Here is an 18,680-nt window from a genome sequence, read left to right as displayed (position 1 = left end):
TTTAAAGAATGCAACAATTTTGACACCATTATTTCTAAATAACACATACATCTGGATTGGCTTCCAGCGGTAACCAGCGTGGACTATTCATTCTTTAATATAATTTCACGAGGCCTTTAGTCTTTTAGCAATGCTACTTCTCCTCCTCCAAGTCACGCTTTCGTCGTTAATTTCTCAGATATTCCTTACAACACAATGGGGGAGAAACACACACTTAAACAGGAACTTAAACTCTTTGCAGCTTCTGATGCCTTTAATCAGCGCATGCAAGAATCTAGTAACAATATATGCAATTCAGTAAAAGAATGAGGTTACATTTTTAAATTATTGCTAAAGTGGATCGAGTGTTGAACATAAGGGTGCAACTCCCTGAGAAGTTGCTGATGGTCGGTGCGGTCAAAGGGCAGGGAGAGCAGCCAATCGCTAGAAGCCGTCTGCCTGGGATTCCCGGCGCGCGCCGAACTACGTCACCCGGCGGAAAGTAGCGACTTTGTTGGAACGCGGAGACAATGAGCGGGGCGGGGCCAGCCGAGCGGGGCGGAAGTGCAGCGTTGGATATGGCTGGTCTGGAGTTGCTGCTCGGGACAGGATGGGCAGGTGAGTGACAATTGTGGCCTCATATTCCACACACGGTGGAAATGCGCAGTGAGTACTGTGCATTGTTTTGGGGGCGATTCTGTTAACCTAGTCGCCACCGATTGAAATGAATATAGGTTTAATAGGGATTTTTTTTGTGTGTTTGCATGTTGTAGCTAGATTTTTAACTACATGTATGTTTGGTGGATAAGACAGACAGTTTTCAGTTTTACTCTTTGCTTATGGTTGTTGTGCAGCTACGTGCACGGGCACACTCTGATCCGTTTGGACTGGAGAGTTATGGCTTCTGCTTTCTAAGAGCGTTGCTCATTTGAACCCTCCATCTGTAATGACAGCTCGAAGACTCATAGTATGCGTTGTTTATGTGCTATGAACACAGAAATAAATATTCTAGAGATTACTGAGCGCATTCTGAAGCTGAAATGAAGCAATTATGTATTTCTTGCAGCAAGGTGGAAGGGTGCTTTGCTTTGAGGTTGAATGCCTCTGGCCACTAGAAGGAAGCAGAGGCCGTCACCAATGTGTCAAAGTCTGAAAACAATATTGCGAGGTTTAAGTTGTGCTGAGGGATGGCACAGTACTGTGTTCAATTCCTTTCAGTTCTGCAAGTGTGTTCACATTATTACATCACTATAAGCATATTGAATGGAAAGCAGTACAGAGTGACAAAGTACACATGATCAATCTAAGAAAAGTTTAGCAAGTGAAGCCCTACCATCTATTATGATGTTGAATGAGGACTGAAGATAGTATGTGATATGCCAAGTTACAGTATAGTTACAGTACTAAGTCAAGGGATCAGTGACAGAGAAGAAAACACCTTTAGTTTTGCTTCAAAAGCCCTTGCAAGACCTGAGCATGGCTGTTCACCCATTGCGGAAATACTTGGAATCAGTAAACTTCATTAGTGTTTACTTGGCAAGTGTTTTGCCTGAACTACTGAGCCCATTCAGCATCTTCTGATTTTACTTTGGGTTTCTAGCAACTGCATTTGTGTTTTAACTAGAACCTTCACTCTGGGATGACAGATAACGGTGGAGCTGTAGCAATTGCCATGGCATGTTTGGTATCATCTAATATCCCTTGAAACCAGGAAGTGGATTAACAACTATTAATCCCATATCAATTTGTGCCAGGATACACAGTCTTTTTCTCTTTTTCTAAAATTACAGGTTTTGAGAACTCTATTGAAACCATGAGTAAATTGCCCCAGGATTTATTTGCAGAGGTGGTAAGTATTAATTTGTGAACCACAATGGAGAATCTATTGTCTAAATACAAATGTAAGGAAGCTTGTGGTGATGTATATAATCTGGTTAAATTGTAGATGGTGACATTGATACTTGGATTTAGCTGTTATTAGTTTTAGCTACTATTAAGCATAATTAAGCAAATTAAATGTAATTAAGCGGTCAACAAAAGGTATGACACCCAGCAGTCCCCAGAAACAAACAAAGCACGATATGCAGATTTCCCCCGCCATCCGAAGGTAGAGCGTTGCTATGAAACGGTTCGTAAACCGAAATGTCGTAAAGCGAAGAAGCAATTACCATTTATTTATATGGGAAAATTTTGTGAGTGTTCGCAGACCCAAAAATAACCTACCAAATCATGCCAAATAACACATAAAACCTAAAATAACAGTAACACATAGTAAAAGCAGGAATGATATGATAAATACACAGACTATATAAAGTAGAAATACTTTTCCACAATCATTACTGCGCTGTTCTCCGTAGTGAAAATCTCACGCAAGCACCGTCGGCAGAAAATCTTACGCAAGCGCTGTTGGCAAAAACACAGCGCAAGCGCTCTCAAGTAACCTTTAAGCTATGAAGCTGCCAAATCATACCAAATAACATGTAAAAATACACAGCCTATATAAAGCAGAAATAATGTATGTACAGTTTAGTATCACTTACCGGAATCGGGACAGCGCCAAGCACACTGATGATGGTGTGTTAGGCTGAGTCATCACAGGTTGGGGTGGTGCAGTGACCCCCACCCTCCGGTCCACCAACCGATACCGATCCGTGAAACATGCAGGGGTGCAGCAGTAGCTGGGAGGCACACAGCACATCTTTAAGAAAAAAGCCGAAACAAACATGCTAATTAATTAGGTGCCGCCCGGCATGTAATTGTCGGCCCAAATCAGTGCCGATTTCCAATTGCGTCGTCTCTGATCTGGGCCGACAATTATGTGTCGGGCGGCACCTAATTAATTAGCATGTTTATTTCGGCTTTTTTCTTAAAGATATGCTGTGTGCCTCCCGGCTACCGCTGCATTCTCCGTGAATCGGTATCTGTCCATGGCCTGGGGGTTGGGTTGGTGGGACACTGGGGTGTCATTTCATCATCGTCTGTTTCCATTAGGGCAGGCAGGTCATCTTCTATCTCTGCCTGCCTCGATGTTGAAGGTCGAGGTTCGTCGTCTGCTGTGGCCTATGTGGAAGGCTTGCTTGACTGCTGAGCCTCGCGCATTTTTCTGTCACACAGTTCTTTGTAAGGACTCAAACCATCCTGCAAATATCCCCTAAACCTATGTACCCTTTCAAAATTAAAGTCGTACTTTATCCTTGCAGCGCAAATCTCTCGTAGTTGCTTCACGTTCAGTTCCTGGATGACTTCACTTTCGCTACTGAATTCGGTTTCGATTGTTATCCTTTCCTCTTCCAATTGCATCAGCTCTTCATTTATCAGTTCTTGGTCATGGGATGCCAAGAGGTTTCGTAAAGCGAATGTTCGAAAAGTGGGGGACACCTGTGTAACTTATTCCCTTCACTTTACCATGCCCTCACTCACATTACTAGTTACCATAATGCACATAATAAACATACAACACAGAATAGAAACAGATGCATGGCTCCTATGACAAAGATTATGCATTGATCTTTGGGGCATACTTTTAATAATTATAGTTATCTAGAGTTTCACTATTGAGTATAATCAAAGAATCGGTTGATGTGCACTTGGATTTTCAGAAGGTCTTTGACAAGGTGCCACACATGAGGCTGCTTAACAAGCAATGAGCCCATGGTATTACAGGAAAGGTTCTAGCATGGATAAATCAAAGGCTGATTGACAGGTGGCAGAAAGTGGGAACAAGGGGAGTCTTTTCTGGTTGGCTGCCGGTGACTAGTGGTGCTCCACAGGGGTCTCTGTTGGGACCAATTGTTCTTACGTTATATGTCAATGATTTGGATGATGGAATTGATGGCTTTGTTGCAAAGTTTGCAGAAGACAGGAAGACAGGTGGAGAGGCAAGTAATTTTGAGGAAGTAGACTACAGAAGGACTTAGACAGATTAGGAGAATGGGCAAAGAATTGGCAGATGGAATACAGTGTCAGGAAGTGTTTGGTCATGCCCTTTGGTAGAAGAAATAAAAGGGCTGACTATTTTATAAATGGAGAGAAAATACAAAAAATGGAGGTGCAGAGGGACTTGGGAGTGCTTGTGCAGGATTCGCTAAAGGTTAATTTGCAGGTTGAATCTGTGCCGAGGGAGGCAAATGCAATGTTAGCATTCATTTCAAGTGGACTGGAATTAATGTTGAGACTTTGTAAAGCACTGGTGAGACCTCTGTTGGAGTGTTGTGAGCACTTCTGTGTGCCCTAGAATGGATGTGCTGAAACTGGTTTGAGTTCAAAGGAAGTTCACAAAAATGATTGCTGGATTGAATGGCTTGATATATGAAGAGCGTTTGATGGCTCTGGGCCTGTATTCACTAGAATTCAGAAGTATGAGTAGTGACCTCATTGAAACCTATCAAACGGTGAAAGACCTTGATAGAGTGGATGTGGAAAGGATATTTCCTATGGCGAATCTAAGACCAGTGGACACAGCCTCAGAATAGAGGGATGTCCTCTTAGAATGCAGCTATGGAGGTCAAGTCTTCATGTTTAAGGCTGAGGTTGATTCTTGACTGGTCAGGGCATGAAGGGATATGGGAGAAGGCAGGAGATTGGGGCTGAGAGGAAAATTGGATCAGCCATGATGAAATGGTGGAGCAGACGATGAGTCAGATAGCTTAATTCTGCTCCTATATCTTATAGTCTATAATCTGATTAATAGAATGGAATTTCTTCAAATGAAAGCATACACAAATACAGTATGTAAATAAAACGTCTTACAAGACGGGTGCATTTTCTGAACTGTGACACAACTAAATATGACCCTTCGTCTTGCTCTGTGCATTTTAATGAAAATATTATAAATTTAATAATTAAATAGTTGTCTTAAAATATGCTCCAGGGAATTTAAGTCAAACAAAGCACTTAAATGTTAAATCTTTTTTGAAAATCAAAGCTGTATCATGAATCAATTAGTGCAATTGTTTTCATTTTTATATGGTTAATAAAAAATAACTTTGTATTATCATGTTTAATTTTTCTGTTTTTTTTGTTGCCTGTCTGTAACTTTGCAACAGTGCCAGCAGATCATGTTATACCTACAATGCAAAACCCCTGGTGTGAATACTGTTGAATTGGCTGAAGTAAGTTTCTGATTTTGGGAAAAAAAAATTTTTAATACAAGCTTAGAGCCTTCATTTGTTTTACTTTGCTGTTAAATTTTGGTCACCTATTCAACGTGTCTTTTGTTTTAAACAGAGACTTCAAACTGCTGGTGTTGAACTGGATGTGGAAGCTACTAAGAAGATAGTTCATGTTATCACGTTGATTTTCAGGTAACAATTTTGCAATATACCTCCATTTAAAGAAGTGTGCAACCAATCTTCTTAACACCAAAATCACCCATATTAAGTTTTTCTTCATTAATACTTCAACAGGCTGCATCACAGCCTGGTATGGGAGCACCAATCCCTTCAAGTGGAAAATCCTACAAAAGGTAGTGGATTTAGCCCAGCACCTCACCGATAAAGCCCTCCCAACCACTGAGGACATCGAGATGAAATGTTGTCGTAGGAAAGCAGTGTCCATCATCAGGGACCCCCACCACCCGATCATGCTCTCTTCTTGTTGCTGCCATCAGGTAGAAAGTACAAAAGCCTCAGGATTTGCATCCCCAAGTTAAAGAACAATTACTACCCCTCAATCATCAGGCTCTTGAACAAAAGGGGATAACTGTACTCAACTTCACTTGCTCCATCATTGAGATGTGCCCGCATGTAATGATCTCACTTCCAAAGACTCATTATATCATGTTCTCGTTATTTACTGCTATTTATTTATATTTGCATTTGCACAGTCTTGTTGATCTTTTATGGTTCCGGTTATAGTTACTATTCTACAGATTTGTTCAGTATGCCCTCAAGAAAATGAATCTCAAAGTTGTATATGGTGACATATAGGTACACTGATTAAAATTTACTTTGAACTTAGAGATGCACTGATATGGTAGTATCTCTGTGTTGGAACTGATCATAGTGAGACAATAACATCAGTTAATTTGTCTGACATTGTGTCATGGGTCTGTAATGCTTTTACACATTTGGTAACTGGTTCAGTATGCTACAGTACAAAATTGAGCTTCCCTGGTAAATTTAAAAATCTGCTGATTTACTAATGAAGTTCAGTAAAAATGAAACATATGCAATGTATTAAAGTCTTTTATGAAAATGCATAAGTTTGGTTGTGCAGTTTTGCTTTCCAAGTCACTTTTTTTTGCATTTTGATGTTTTGCGGCTGAGAATATTTTGCAATCTGATCACATCAAAATGTCAAAGTGAATGATCACATTCAGCATTCCCCAGATCATTTTGCTTTAGAGTATTTGTTCATTTTTTTTGAGTAACATTATTATTAGTATTCTGAATATTTTGGAGATGTGGGAATGGAATTAGTGTTGGAATCAATGTTATTTGGTTCAAAATGTCAAATGTGTTTTTTTAAAAATTATTATTGCATTCACGGAGTAGAGGGGATCACTAGTGAAGCTGGAGTTTATTGCCCCTCTGCAGTTGCGTTGATTAGCAGTTAAGAGTCAGTAGAGGTTTGGTATTTGTGCCACTGACGACACGTCAGTTCTCAGAACACTTCTGTCTGTCAGTCAGTCTCTTTTCCTCTGTCTCTCCCTCACCCCTTCCTTTGCCCTCCCCCTCTCGATGAAAAATTATATTTTTATAGGACGTTGGAGGCCATTCAGCCCACCGAATGCATGCCAACTACCAATCCTAGTATTTCCCTGTAACCTGTTTCTTCTCAGATGCCATCAACAATCATTGATTCTCCTGCATCTCATCTACTCTAGGAGTGATTACAGTAACCATATACCTACCAGTGAGAGTTTCTTTGGGGCAACGGAGGACAAGGCGGAAATGAGGGTCACAGGACAGATGTGCAAACTCCACATTGGGGGCATATGAGGTCAGAACTGAACCCAGAATACCAGAGCTGCAAATGGCAGGACTGCAGTCTTTCTCAATGGCTTTATTCCTGGTGCATAGACATGATGACCTGTATGACCCCACCCCCCACATGCATCCACGCATGCTGAGCTCGTTGACTTCATTAACTTCGCCTCCAACTTTCACCCTGCCCTCAAGTTTACCTGGTCCATTTCCGACACCTCCCTCCCCTTTCTAGATCTTTCTGTCTCTTATCTCTGGAAACAGCTTATCTATGATAAGCCTACTGACTCTCACAGCTATCTGGACTATTCCTCTTCTCATCCTGTCTCCTTCAAAAATGCCATCCCCTTCTCGCAAATACTCCATCTGCGCTGCATCTGCTCTCAGGATGAGGCTTTTCATTCCAGGATGAGGGAGATGTCCTCCTTTTTTAAAGAAAGGGGCTTCCCTTCCTCCACCATCAACTCTGCTCTCAAACGCATCTCCCCCATTTCACGCACATCTGCTCTCACTCCATCCTCCCGCCACCCCACTAGGAATAGGGTTCCCCTTGTCCTCACCTACCACCCCACCAGCCTCCGGGTCCAACATATTATTCTCCGTAACTTCCGCCACTTCCAACGGGATCCCACCACCGAGCACATCTTTCCCTCCCCCCGCCCCTGCTTTCCGCAGGGATTGCTCCCTACGGGACTCCCTTGTCCATTCGTCCCCCCCATCCCTCCCCACCGATCTCCCTCCTGGCACTTATCCTTGTAAGCAGAACAAGTGCTACACATGCCCTTACACTTCCTCCCTTACCGCCATTCAGGGCCCCAGACAGTCCTTCCAGGTAAGGCGACACTTCACCTGTGAGTCGGCTGGGGTGATATACTGTGTCCGGTGCTCCCGATGTGGCCTTCTATATATTGGCGAGACCCGACGCAGACTGGGAAATCATTTTGCTGAACACCTACGCTCTGTCCACCAGAGAAAGCAGGATCTCCCAGTGGCCACACATTTTAATTCCCCATCCCATTCCCATTCTGATATGTCTATCCACAGCCTCCTCTACTGTAAAGATGAAGCCACACTGAGGTTGGAGGAACAACACCTTATATTCTGTCTGGGTAGCCTCCAACCTGATGGCATGAACATTGACTTCTCTAACTTCCGCTAATGCCCCACCTCCCCCTCGTACCCCATCCATTATTTATTTATACAGACACATTCTTTCTCTCCCTCTCTCCTTTTTCTCCCTCTGTCCCTCTGACTATACCCCTTGCCCATCCTCTGGGTTTTTTCCCCCCCTCCCCCTTTTCCTTCTCCCTGGGCCTCCTGACCCATGATCCTCTCAGATCCCTTTTGCCAATCACCTGTCCAGCTCTTGGCTCCATCCCTCCCCCTCCTGTCTTCTCCTATCATTTTGGATCTCCTCCTCCCCCTCCCACTTTCAAATCTCTTACTAGCTCTTCCTTCAGTTGGTCCTGACGAAGAGTCTTGGCCCAAAACGTCGACTGTACCTCTTCCTAGAGATGCTGCCTGGCCTGCTGCGTTCACCAGCAACTTTGATGTGTGTTGCTAGGGTTGTTAAGGGCATGTTGTGTGTTGTCCTTCATTAGTCAGGGGATTGTTCAAGAGCCACGAGGTAACGTTGCAGCTCTATAAAAGCCTGGTTTGACTACACTTGGAGTATTCTGATCAGTTCTGGTCACCTCATGATAGGAAGGATGTAGAAGCTTTAGAGTGCAGAGGAGATTTACCAGGATGCTGCCTAGAGTAGAGAGCAGTTCATATGAGGAAAGGTTGAGCGAGCCAGGCCTTTTCTCTTTGGAGCGGAGAAGAATGGCACTGTATAGAAGTGGATAAGATGATAAGAGGCATAGATAGAGTGTGCCACCTCAAGCAGAAATGGCTAGTACAAGTGGGCATAATATTGAAGAAGATGGAGGAATGTATAGAAGGGGATGTAGGTTTTTTTACAGAGAGGGCATGTGGAACATGCTGCTCGAGGTGGTGGTAGAGGCAAATACGTTAGGAACATTTAGGAAATAGGATGTATGAAGAATAGAGGGTTATGTGGGATGAAAAGGTTAGATCCACCTTGGAGTGGGTTTAAATATTGGCACAACATCATGGGTTGAAGGGCCTGTACTGTGCTGTACTGTTCTATGTTCATCAAAGTACAGGTCAAGCAATGTCAGCTTGAACCAGCAAATAACATGAAGCAAAAGCAGCCAAGAAAGGGAAATGACAAAATGCTGGAGACTGTGTTAAACTTGGTTAGATAAAGGAATCTTCTCTGATAAGAAAATTCTGTGAACAACATGGACTGTCCTGATTTGTACTGCTATAACACCTTGGGCCCACAGGCAAAAAAACTTAAAAATCTACTAAAAATTTACAGATAACAGGTGATTTATACAATCATATAAGCAAGCATAAAGAGTTTTAAACTACAAAAAAAAATTAATTAGCAATTCAGATCTTAATCCAATACCATTCACTGACAACATAGGAGCCAATTTTTCTTCCCAATAGTAAAACTCCGGGTAATTGGGAATTTTTATATAACGCATCCAACAGCTAAAGACGGGGACCAGCTATATGAAGGTGAATCCATACATAAGTTAACCTATAAAACCCAACTTTCATTGTTATTGAATCCCTGCCAATCTTCCTGCTTCCTTCTCTCAGTAGGGCAGCCGCGCAGTGCGATGTGTCAGCTGAAGAGCTCATTGTGAAGCTGTCAGACAGCAGCAGTAAGTGGTCGAAGCAAGCGCTTCAGGTTATCCGTCACGTGTGGAACGAACAGGGCAAACTCATTGGGACGGCAGAGGACGCCAAGCACATGTTAACAGTAGGACAGGTGAGATGCTCACTGCTGTGCCCCGTATGGAGTGACTCCTTGAAGCTCTTGTGTGAGTGGGATAAATCTGCGGCCTTGTCTTGCCGTACCTTATTCCTTCCCGAGTGTGTCTGAGAAGAAACCAAAATCAAAGTTATTCTTCAGTCACCTAACTTCTAATTGACCTGAAATATTTGTTTTGTTTCACTTTGCTCTCGAGAACAAACAGTTGATTCCAAGAAAAAGTTCTTTGACCCGGCCAGGATCTTTTGTCTATGGGAGGTTGAAGGCCTGCTGTGCCTCTCGGAGATAAACAGCCCCATGTGTGATCTACGTCAGGCATTACAGTGCGTATGTCATTATTGGACATTTAGAAGCTCTATGCTCCTTGCAGCTCTTGCTCCAAGTTGTCCAAGGCCTGTACCTCCTTTCATAGACTCTGATACTCTGCTGGAGGAGCTGACATCATTGATTACAATTACTTCCCATTAGTTGGGAACAGTTCCAAACAACTTCATATTTGGCCAGCATGCACATTTATAGCAAATATTGGTGTGTTCTGTTCTTCTACCGTCCTGTAGTTATTTGTGTAACAGGTCCCTTGTGATCACTTCCTGGTTCAGCACAATCATGTCCTCGCAAGTAGAGCTGTTGTGTTTGGTAAATTTTCCCTTTGAGCCACAATTGCTGAGGTGTCCAAGTCTCGCCATTTGATGTAATGTTGTGTAAGCAGCACAGATGGAAACTACTTAACCGTGGTGTATAGATGTTCCTGTTTCACCAGACCACAAAGTGCGCTTGCATTTTGGTCTCACTAGTTCCAAGGGTTAGTTCCAAGGATTAGTTCCAAAGATTAGTTCCAAGGGTTTAGATGGGGCAGAGTTTGTTAAGTGTGTCCAGGACGGATTCCTGTCACAGTATGTGGACAGGCCGACCAGGGGGAATGCCATACTAGATCTAGTACTAAGTAATGAACCGGGTCAGGTCACAGATCTCTCAATGGGTGAGCATCTGGGGGACAGTGACCACCGCTCCCTGGCCTTTATAATTATCATGGAAAAGGAAAGAATCAAAGAGGACAGGAAAATTTTTAATTGGGGAAAGGCAAATTATGAGGCTATAAGGCCAGAACTTGCGGGTGTGAATTGGGATGATGTTTTTGCAGGGAAATATACTATGGACATGTGGTCGATGTTTAGAGATCTCTTGCGGGATGTAAGGGATAAATTTGTCCCGGTGCGGAAGATAAAGAATGGTAGGATGAAGGAACCATGGGTGACAAGTGAGGTGGAAAATTTAGTCAGGTGGAAGAAGGCAGCATACATGAGGTTTAGGAAGCAAGGATCAGATGGGTCTATTGAGGAATATAGGGAAGCAAGAAAGGAGCTTAAGAAAGGGCTGAGAAGAGCAAGAAGGGGGCATGAGAAGGCCTTGGCGAGTAGGGTAAAGGAAAACCCCAAGGCATTCTTCAATTATGTGAAGAAAAAAAGGATGACAGGAGTGAAGGTAGGACCAATTAGAGATAAAGGTGGGAAGATGTGCCTGGAGGCTATGGAAGTGAGCGAGGTCTTCAATGAATACTTCTCTTTGGTATTCACCAATGAGAGGGAACTTGATGATGGTGAGGACAATGAGTGAGGTTGATGTTCTGGAGCATGTTGATATTAAGGGAGAGGAGGTGTTGGAGTTGTTAAAATACATTAGGATTGATAAGTCCCCGGGGCCTGACGGAATGTTCCCCAGGCTGCTCCACGAGGTGAGAGAAGAGATTGCTGAGCCTCTGGCTAGGATCTTTATGTCCTCGTTGTCCACGGGAATGGTACCGGAGGATTGGAGGGAGGCGAATGTTGTTTCCTTGTTCAAAAAGGGTAGTAGGGATAGTCCGGGTAATTATAGACCAGTGAGCCTTACATCTGTGGTGGGAAAGCTGTTGGAAAAGGTTCTTAGAGGTAGGATATATAGGCATTTAGAGAATCATGGTCTGATCAGGGACAGTCAGCATGGCTTTGTGAAGGGCAGATCGTGTCTAACAAGCCTGATAGAGTTCTTTGAGGAGGTGACCAGGCATATAGATGAGGGTAGTGCAGTGGATGTGACCTATATGGATTTTAGTAAGGCATTTGACAAGGTTCCACACGGTAGGCTTATTCAGAAAGTCAGAAGGCATGGGATCCAGGGAAGTTTGGCCAGGTGGATTCAGAATTGGCTTGCCTGCAGAAGGCAGAGGGTGGTGGTGGAGGGAGTACATTCAGACTGGAGGACTGTGACTAGTGGTGTCCCACAAGGATCTGTTCTGGGACCTCTACTTTTCGTGATTTTTATTAACGATCTGGATGTGGGGGTAGAACGGTGGGTTGGCAAGTTTGCAGACGACAAAAAGGTTGGTGGTGTTGTAGATAGTGCAAAGGATTGTCTAAGATTGCAGAGAGACATTGATAGGATGCAGAAGTGGGCTGAGAAGTGGCAGATGGAGTTCAACCCGGAGAAGTGTGAGGTGGTACACTTTGGAAGGACAAACTCCAAGGCAGAGTACAAAGTAAATGGAAGGATACTTGGTAGTGTGGAGGAGCAGAGGGATCTCGGGGTACATGTCCACAGATCCCTGAAGGTTGCCTCACAGGTGGATAGAGTAGTTAAGAAAGCTTATGGGGTGTTAGCTTTTATAAGTCGAGGGATAGAGTTTAAGAGTCACGATGTAATGATGCAGCTCTATAAAACTCTGGATGGGCCACACTTGGAGTACTGTGTCCAGTTCTGGTCACCTCACTAGGAAGGATGTGGAAGCATTGGAAAGGGTACAGAGGAGATTTACCAGGATGCTGCCTGGTTTAGAAAGTATGCATTATGATCAGAGATTAAGGGAGCTAGGGCTTTATTCTTTGGAGAGAAGGAGGATGATAGAGGTGTACAAGATAATAAGAGGAATAGATAGAGTGGATAGCCAGCGCCTCTTCCCCAGGGCACCACTGCTCAATACAAGAGGACATGGCTTTAAGGTAAGGGGTGGGAAGTTCAAGGGGGATATTAGAGGAAGGTTTTTTACTCAGAGAGTGGTTAGTGCGTGGAATGCACTGCCCGAGTCAGTGGTGGAGGCAGATACACTAGTGAAGTTTAAGAGACTACTAGACAGATATATGGAGGAATCTACGATGGGGGCTTATATGGGAGGCAGGGTTTGAGGGTCGGCACAACATTGTGGGCCGAAGGGCCTGTACTGTGCTGTACTATTCTATGTTCTATGTTCTACTGAGCTGGGAGTTAGACCATAAGACATAGGAGCAGAATTAGGTCATTTGGCCCATTAAGTCTTCCCCACCATTTGATCATGGCTAATATGTTTCCCCTCTCAATCCCATTCTCCTGCCTTCTTTCCATATCCTTTGTACACCCTTGTACTTTTCAAGAATCTCTCAATAGGTGCATTTAATGTTAGATAAATTATACAATATACAGCCTGAAATTCTTTTTCTTTGCAAACATCCACAAAAACAGAGGAGTACCCCAAAGAATGACTGACAGTTAAAAGTTGGAACCCTAAAGCATACCCCCCCCAGCTCCCCCACCCAAGCACAAGCAGCAGCAAGGCAATGACCCCCCCACCAGCAAAAAAGCATCAGCGCCCCTCCCCCATCGAGCACTCAGACGTGCAGCAAAGCATCAGTAAGACACAGACTTGCATCACCCCAAAAACTACACGTTCATCTGGTAATTCAACATACCACAGGCTCTCTCTCTCCCTAATAAGGGAAAAAGAGGTAAGACATACAAACAACTTGCTATTTTACAATGTTAAAAGTCTGTTGTGTCACTTTTTCTGAGTTTTGCAGACAGAGAATCAGCCCCAGAAAGGCACAACTCTGGACACACAGCCCACGGCAGCTAGCCCACTGCTCCCGATGTTCCGTGTTCTCCCACAAAGCCTCAGTCAGGGGCACCGGCTTAGAATCAGCCCGTCCCCAGAGCCATGAAAATCTGGCACTCTGAAGGCGCGCAAGTTATCCAGGCTGCGTCCTTGGGATATTAAAAAGCGGCCAGTCGTGAGGCCCTGAGAGCGGGTCCCGTTCCCGCAAAAAACCAAAGTCAGAGTAAACTCAGGTCAGGGTCTTCAAAATAACCTTGAAAAGGTAAAAAAGGAAATATCAAAGATAGAAATACAGCTGTTCCTGAGGACACAAGCAAAGGAGTTGCCATTTAGCGCCATCATAACTTCGCATCCACCTCTGCAATCAACCTCCACCTTAAATATACCCAACAACTTGACTTCCACAGCCATCTGTGACAATGAATTCCATCTTCAGGAATTCCACCACATCTCTGTATTCTGGTCCCCTCTGGTCATAGACTCTCCCACTATTGCAAACGTCCTCTCCATGTCCACTCAATCTAAGCCTTTCAATATGCAGCACGTTCTTCTTTGCTCTATTAGTTAGGCTACTGAAGATGGTAGCGACGTTCTCAATACAGTCTTTTCAGTACTTCAACAAATTTAGAAACGTTTTCAGAGACTCCTACCGAATTCTCTTTTAGAGTGACTGATTGTAAACTCAGTGTCCAGGTAAGATTGTTTCCTTAATGATGAGAGCAAATGCCTTGGAATTTGAACCAAAGACTTGGTAGTTTAAGTTTTATTTTGTCTAGGTATTCCTTGTATCAAGCTTCAATCCAAGGATCTATGGCAGTGCTGCTTCCAATGTATCCTTTTCTTTTTGTTTCTTTTCCTGCAAGCTTGTAGATCTGCAATGGAAACTGGGAATGGCTGTCAGTTCCGACAGCTGCAAGTCTCTGAACTGCCCATATGTGACCATAGCACTGAAAGTAGCTGATCCCTCAGGTGAAATAATCAGGAGATCATTTGAAATGACTGTTCCTCAGTTCCAGGTGAGTAACTTGAAGACTACAATGCATGGAGCATATTCTCTAATGTTTTCTTACAATAGCACAGGAGGCCATTCAGCCCATTGAATCTTTGCCAGCTCTCCAAAGCAAACCCATTCCCCCATTTATTTCCCTATAACCTGTTCACTTTTATATGCCCATCAACTCCCTGCAAAATTGTTCTGTCACCCATCTATGGCTAGTGGTGAATTACAGTGCCCTGTTAACCCAGCAACTAGATCAACTTTGGGATATGCGAGGAAATCAGAGTAACTGCTGCTTTCACAGAGGGATCATGCAGATCCCACACAAAGGGCTCCTTTGGTCAGGATCGAATCTGGATTACTAGAGCTGAGCAGCAGCAACACTTCCTGCTTCATCCCTGTGCCGTCTGTTATGTTCACTAAACAGCCTGGAGTTTAGTCGCTCCAGATACCAAAGTTTCAAGTCAGGCGTTATTGTGCATGTTGTTCCTTAATATCTCACTGGAAGAAGTGAGGACAGAAGATGATGAAACATGAAAGATTTGCTCTCTTTGAGGATTATTCATCTGTGTTCATGTGAAATGGGTGAGGGAGAAACTAATGGTCGAAATATAAATAACATAAGGGGATTAAAGGCATAATGAAAATGAAACTGGGCAGGAAGAGGCTAGAGGATGATGTGCAAGGTTGACAACACGTGTTACTTTCAGTTCTGTTTGCTGCGCTTGGTTGAATACCCACATTAGTCAAATTGATCCCAAGAAATGACTCAGATGAACCCAGACAAGGTGAGCTTATTGACTAAGACCCTCCATCTGGCACTGTCCCCAAAATAACTTTGTTTCTGCATCTTCCTAGAACTTCTCCAAGCAGTTCCGAGAACTGGCCACTGTCCTTGAAATGGTCTGATGTGGTTTCTGTTCTGACATCCACTCTTCGAGTCCTGGTCTGGCCTCCATTTCGCAGAAGGGATTTCCTCAAGAACAAAGGAAATGGATGCATCCAACTTTTGATGTACATTTTTTTTTCGCCATTCATAACCTTTCAGTTGTTGGATGTAACTATACATTTTTTGGTTCAATAATAAAAGCACTGGATGGAAAGATCAACAAGACTCGCCCAAATGGGGGTTAAAAAAATTAATGATACCTGAATTTACAGTTGGATTGGTGGAACAGGAAAGACAGAGAGTTGCTTTGTTTCCAACTGTGAAGCTAAATCCATCTTGCTCCAGTGCCCATGTACACTATTACTAAGTCTTGTGGAATATATTTGAATGGTTTCTGGTGATCCACTAGAAATCTCAGATGATTGACACTTATTATTGAAGGACCTGTAACAGGGAACACTATAGGGCAATATTTTGCCAGTGTCAAGTTGTAAATAGATTGACAAAGGGAAGAGTTTTCCCTCAGTTTAATTAAGCCACTCTGCTTCAACTCTTGCCATTTCAGAGTTGTGGTTCCTTGTATTGATATTTCTCATAGACTAAATACATTTTAACTAAATTAGTCATACTAAGACTAAATTGGATCATGCACGTCTGCATACACATCAATGCCTTGGTTTATTGATGCAATCAGTGCTTATTTGGGTGGTTTTTTTTGAGTGCAGTGTAGACAGATGCAGGGACTGTGTGGTTGGTATGTGAGAAAGTAGTAATGAAAGATGCATGATGATAAATTAGATTCCTGTGAATTGGTTGCAGTTATGGTTTTCAGCATTTTTGCCTCTTTAGGGACTTAATTCATATATTTCATGGACTTTGCACTTAATTCACACAATGTAGACAATCAGTGATATACGTCAGTAACCATTCAATATTTGAAGCAAAATTATTATTAGAATTGTCAATTTCACATTATCCAAACTACTTTAGAAAGCTAGCACCCTACACACTGAAGGAAGCCATATTCATTTCCAGTATTGGGTTAGTTGTGTTTTTGATGAAGAAAATGTTGCTTTTGTATATGTAATGCAGTGATCGGGGGGGAAATAATCTTTGCTGACAAAAAAAAAAGCTGAGAATAAATCTGCTGAAGTTGTATACATGCTCTTTCAATTGTTTTGGAATTTCAGCCTTCCATTTAATTCTTCCCCTTTAAGTTGCTGCAGAGTCAACAACTCAATAAACCATTATGCCCTGTTGACATAGAGAACTGTCATACCTCAACCATCTGTCAGCTTGTACCTCCTGTGTTTCCTTTCCGAATAATAAACCTAAATTTGCAAACTGTTGCACAATTCTGGACTGTCATTGATTGTGCAGGACATACTGCACTTTGTTTTTGCTGAGCTGTGAAGTTTTATCAGTTAGCTCTAATGCTTCTTTGATGAAGATTGACGTTTCTTCTGAGCCAACACAATGGCACAGCTGCTGGAGCTGTTACCTCAGGACTCTGGTGACCCGGGTATGTTCCTGGTCTCTGGGATCCTATGTTCTCCCTGTGATAGCTTAGGTTTGCACTGGGTGCTGCGGGTTCCTCCCACATCCAAGTATAAAGAGGTGAGGCAAGGGGTGGAGCAAAAGTACTCCATTTCCCTCCCCTCACCTCATTATACTGGTGTTCTCTCCACTATTCTTTCAGTTCAGATGAAGGGTCTCAACACAAAACATAGTGTCCGGAATTCTTCCAGCAGACACACGAGATTTTTCAGAAGGTAAAAATCTTGAGGATCACACACAAAATGCTGGAAAAACTCAGCAGGTCAGACAACAGCAATGGAGGGAAATAGTAATTAGGATTTTAAGGAGATTTGGTATGTCATCGTAGGCTCTTGTGGAGTGCATTCTGAATGGAGGCTGCTCAGGGTTGTAGACTAGATCAGCTCCATCATGAACACAATCATCTACATCACTGACGACTTCTTCAAAAGGCAGTGCTTCAAGAAGACAGCGCCTGTCATTAAAGACGGTCACCGAATGGAACATGGCCTCTTCAGGATTCAAGTTTATTTATGATGTCCACATTGAAAGATACATGGAAATGTATTATTGGCATTAGCAACCAATACACCTAAGAGTGCTGTGGGGGCACCCCATAAGTGTTGCCACGGGGTTCAGTGCCACAATGTTTGGCAGAACAGCACAGAACACAACAAAATGGAACATACAAGCAATAAAAGAAGCCCGGTTCCTCCCTTCCACTGACACAGATCCCAAGACAGGCTTCGAGCCTCCAGCCTCTAGTGGACTCTGACTTGGACCTGCAGACACTAGGTTGCAATCACCCCAGCAGGTTCTCAGAGATATGCAGACACAGCTCCAGCTAATGGGCCTCGCCTTCTGGGTGCCCAACACAACCTCTGGCCTCAGTCTGAGGACTTGCCGATCACTGAACGCTAGGCCTTGAACTCAGGTCTCACCAGTTTGAGAATGCATGGGGTCATTAGAACGCATTCTTTCTGCCTGCATGGAATTCCAACTCCAGAACCTGCTGAGAACTTGATGATCCGGAGGGGCCCTTGTCCCCTCTCTGCTGGTCCAATGTCCAAAATCCGACCACGGATGTTCCATGTCTGCATTGCTGGCCTTCGAATGCAGAGCAGAGACTCAGACTCTGGTCTGACCTCTAACTCGCCACATCCCTGTCTTTAAACCCTAAGCTGACCTCTATCTCCCTCTCTGTTCCCAGGACCATCCTTACAAACCTAAAAATAATTAAGGAAGACAACTAAATCTGAGCAGCAACTTAACGGAGATTGCAACTTAGCACTATTTTCTCATTACTTCCATCAGCGAAGAGATACTGAAGCCTAAATACCCACATTCAATGTTTTAAGAATAGCTTCCCCTCTGCCATCGGATTTCTGAATGATCCAAGAACACAATCTCACTATTCCTCTTTTGCACTTTTATTATTGTACTTTATAGCAATTTTTATGTCTTGCACTGTACTGCTACCACAGAACAACACATTTCATGACATATGTCAGTGATAAGAAATCTGATTCTGATGTTCCGGGCTGATATCCTATGTCAGGATCCTCCAGCAGTTTTATTTTTGCTGTAGATTTCGACATCTACCATCTCTTGAATACAGTGTGCAGTTAGCACATAGAGTTGAGAATGAATTTTGACCCAAGAGT

The 18,680-nt window shown here is 43.3% G+C and overlaps 1 protein-coding gene across 2 annotated transcripts; it reads left to right on the top strand.

The window, feature by feature from the left end:
- Positions 1-494: 494 nt before the first annotated feature.
- commd6 (COMM domain containing 6) lies at positions 495-16,822 on the top strand. Of its 2 annotated transcripts, none has more exons than XM_063048464.1 (7): positions 495-597; positions 1,770-1,828; positions 5,025-5,090; positions 5,206-5,282; positions 9,585-9,753; positions 14,458-14,610; positions 15,450-16,822. In XM_063048464.1, the coding sequence occupies exons 1-7, from the start codon at positions 510-512 to the stop codon at positions 15,498-15,500; spliced, it is 663 nt and encodes a 220-aa protein (XP_062904534.1). In that variant the 5' UTR covers positions 495-509; the 3' UTR covers positions 15,501-16,822. The 2 variants fall into 2 exon arrangements, with proteins under 2 accessions (XP_062904534.1, XP_062904533.1); XM_063048463.1 differs by having other exon boundaries at positions 9,582-9,753.
- Positions 16,823-18,680: the final 1,858 nt, after the last annotated feature.

Source organism: Mobula hypostoma, chromosome 5 (assembly GCF_963921235.1).
Source record: "Mobula hypostoma chromosome 5, sMobHyp1.1, whole genome shotgun sequence".
Taxonomy (NCBI): domain Eukaryota; kingdom Metazoa; phylum Chordata; class Chondrichthyes; order Myliobatiformes; family Myliobatidae; genus Mobula; species Mobula hypostoma.
This window is presented reverse-complemented; position numbering and strand designations above follow the sequence as displayed.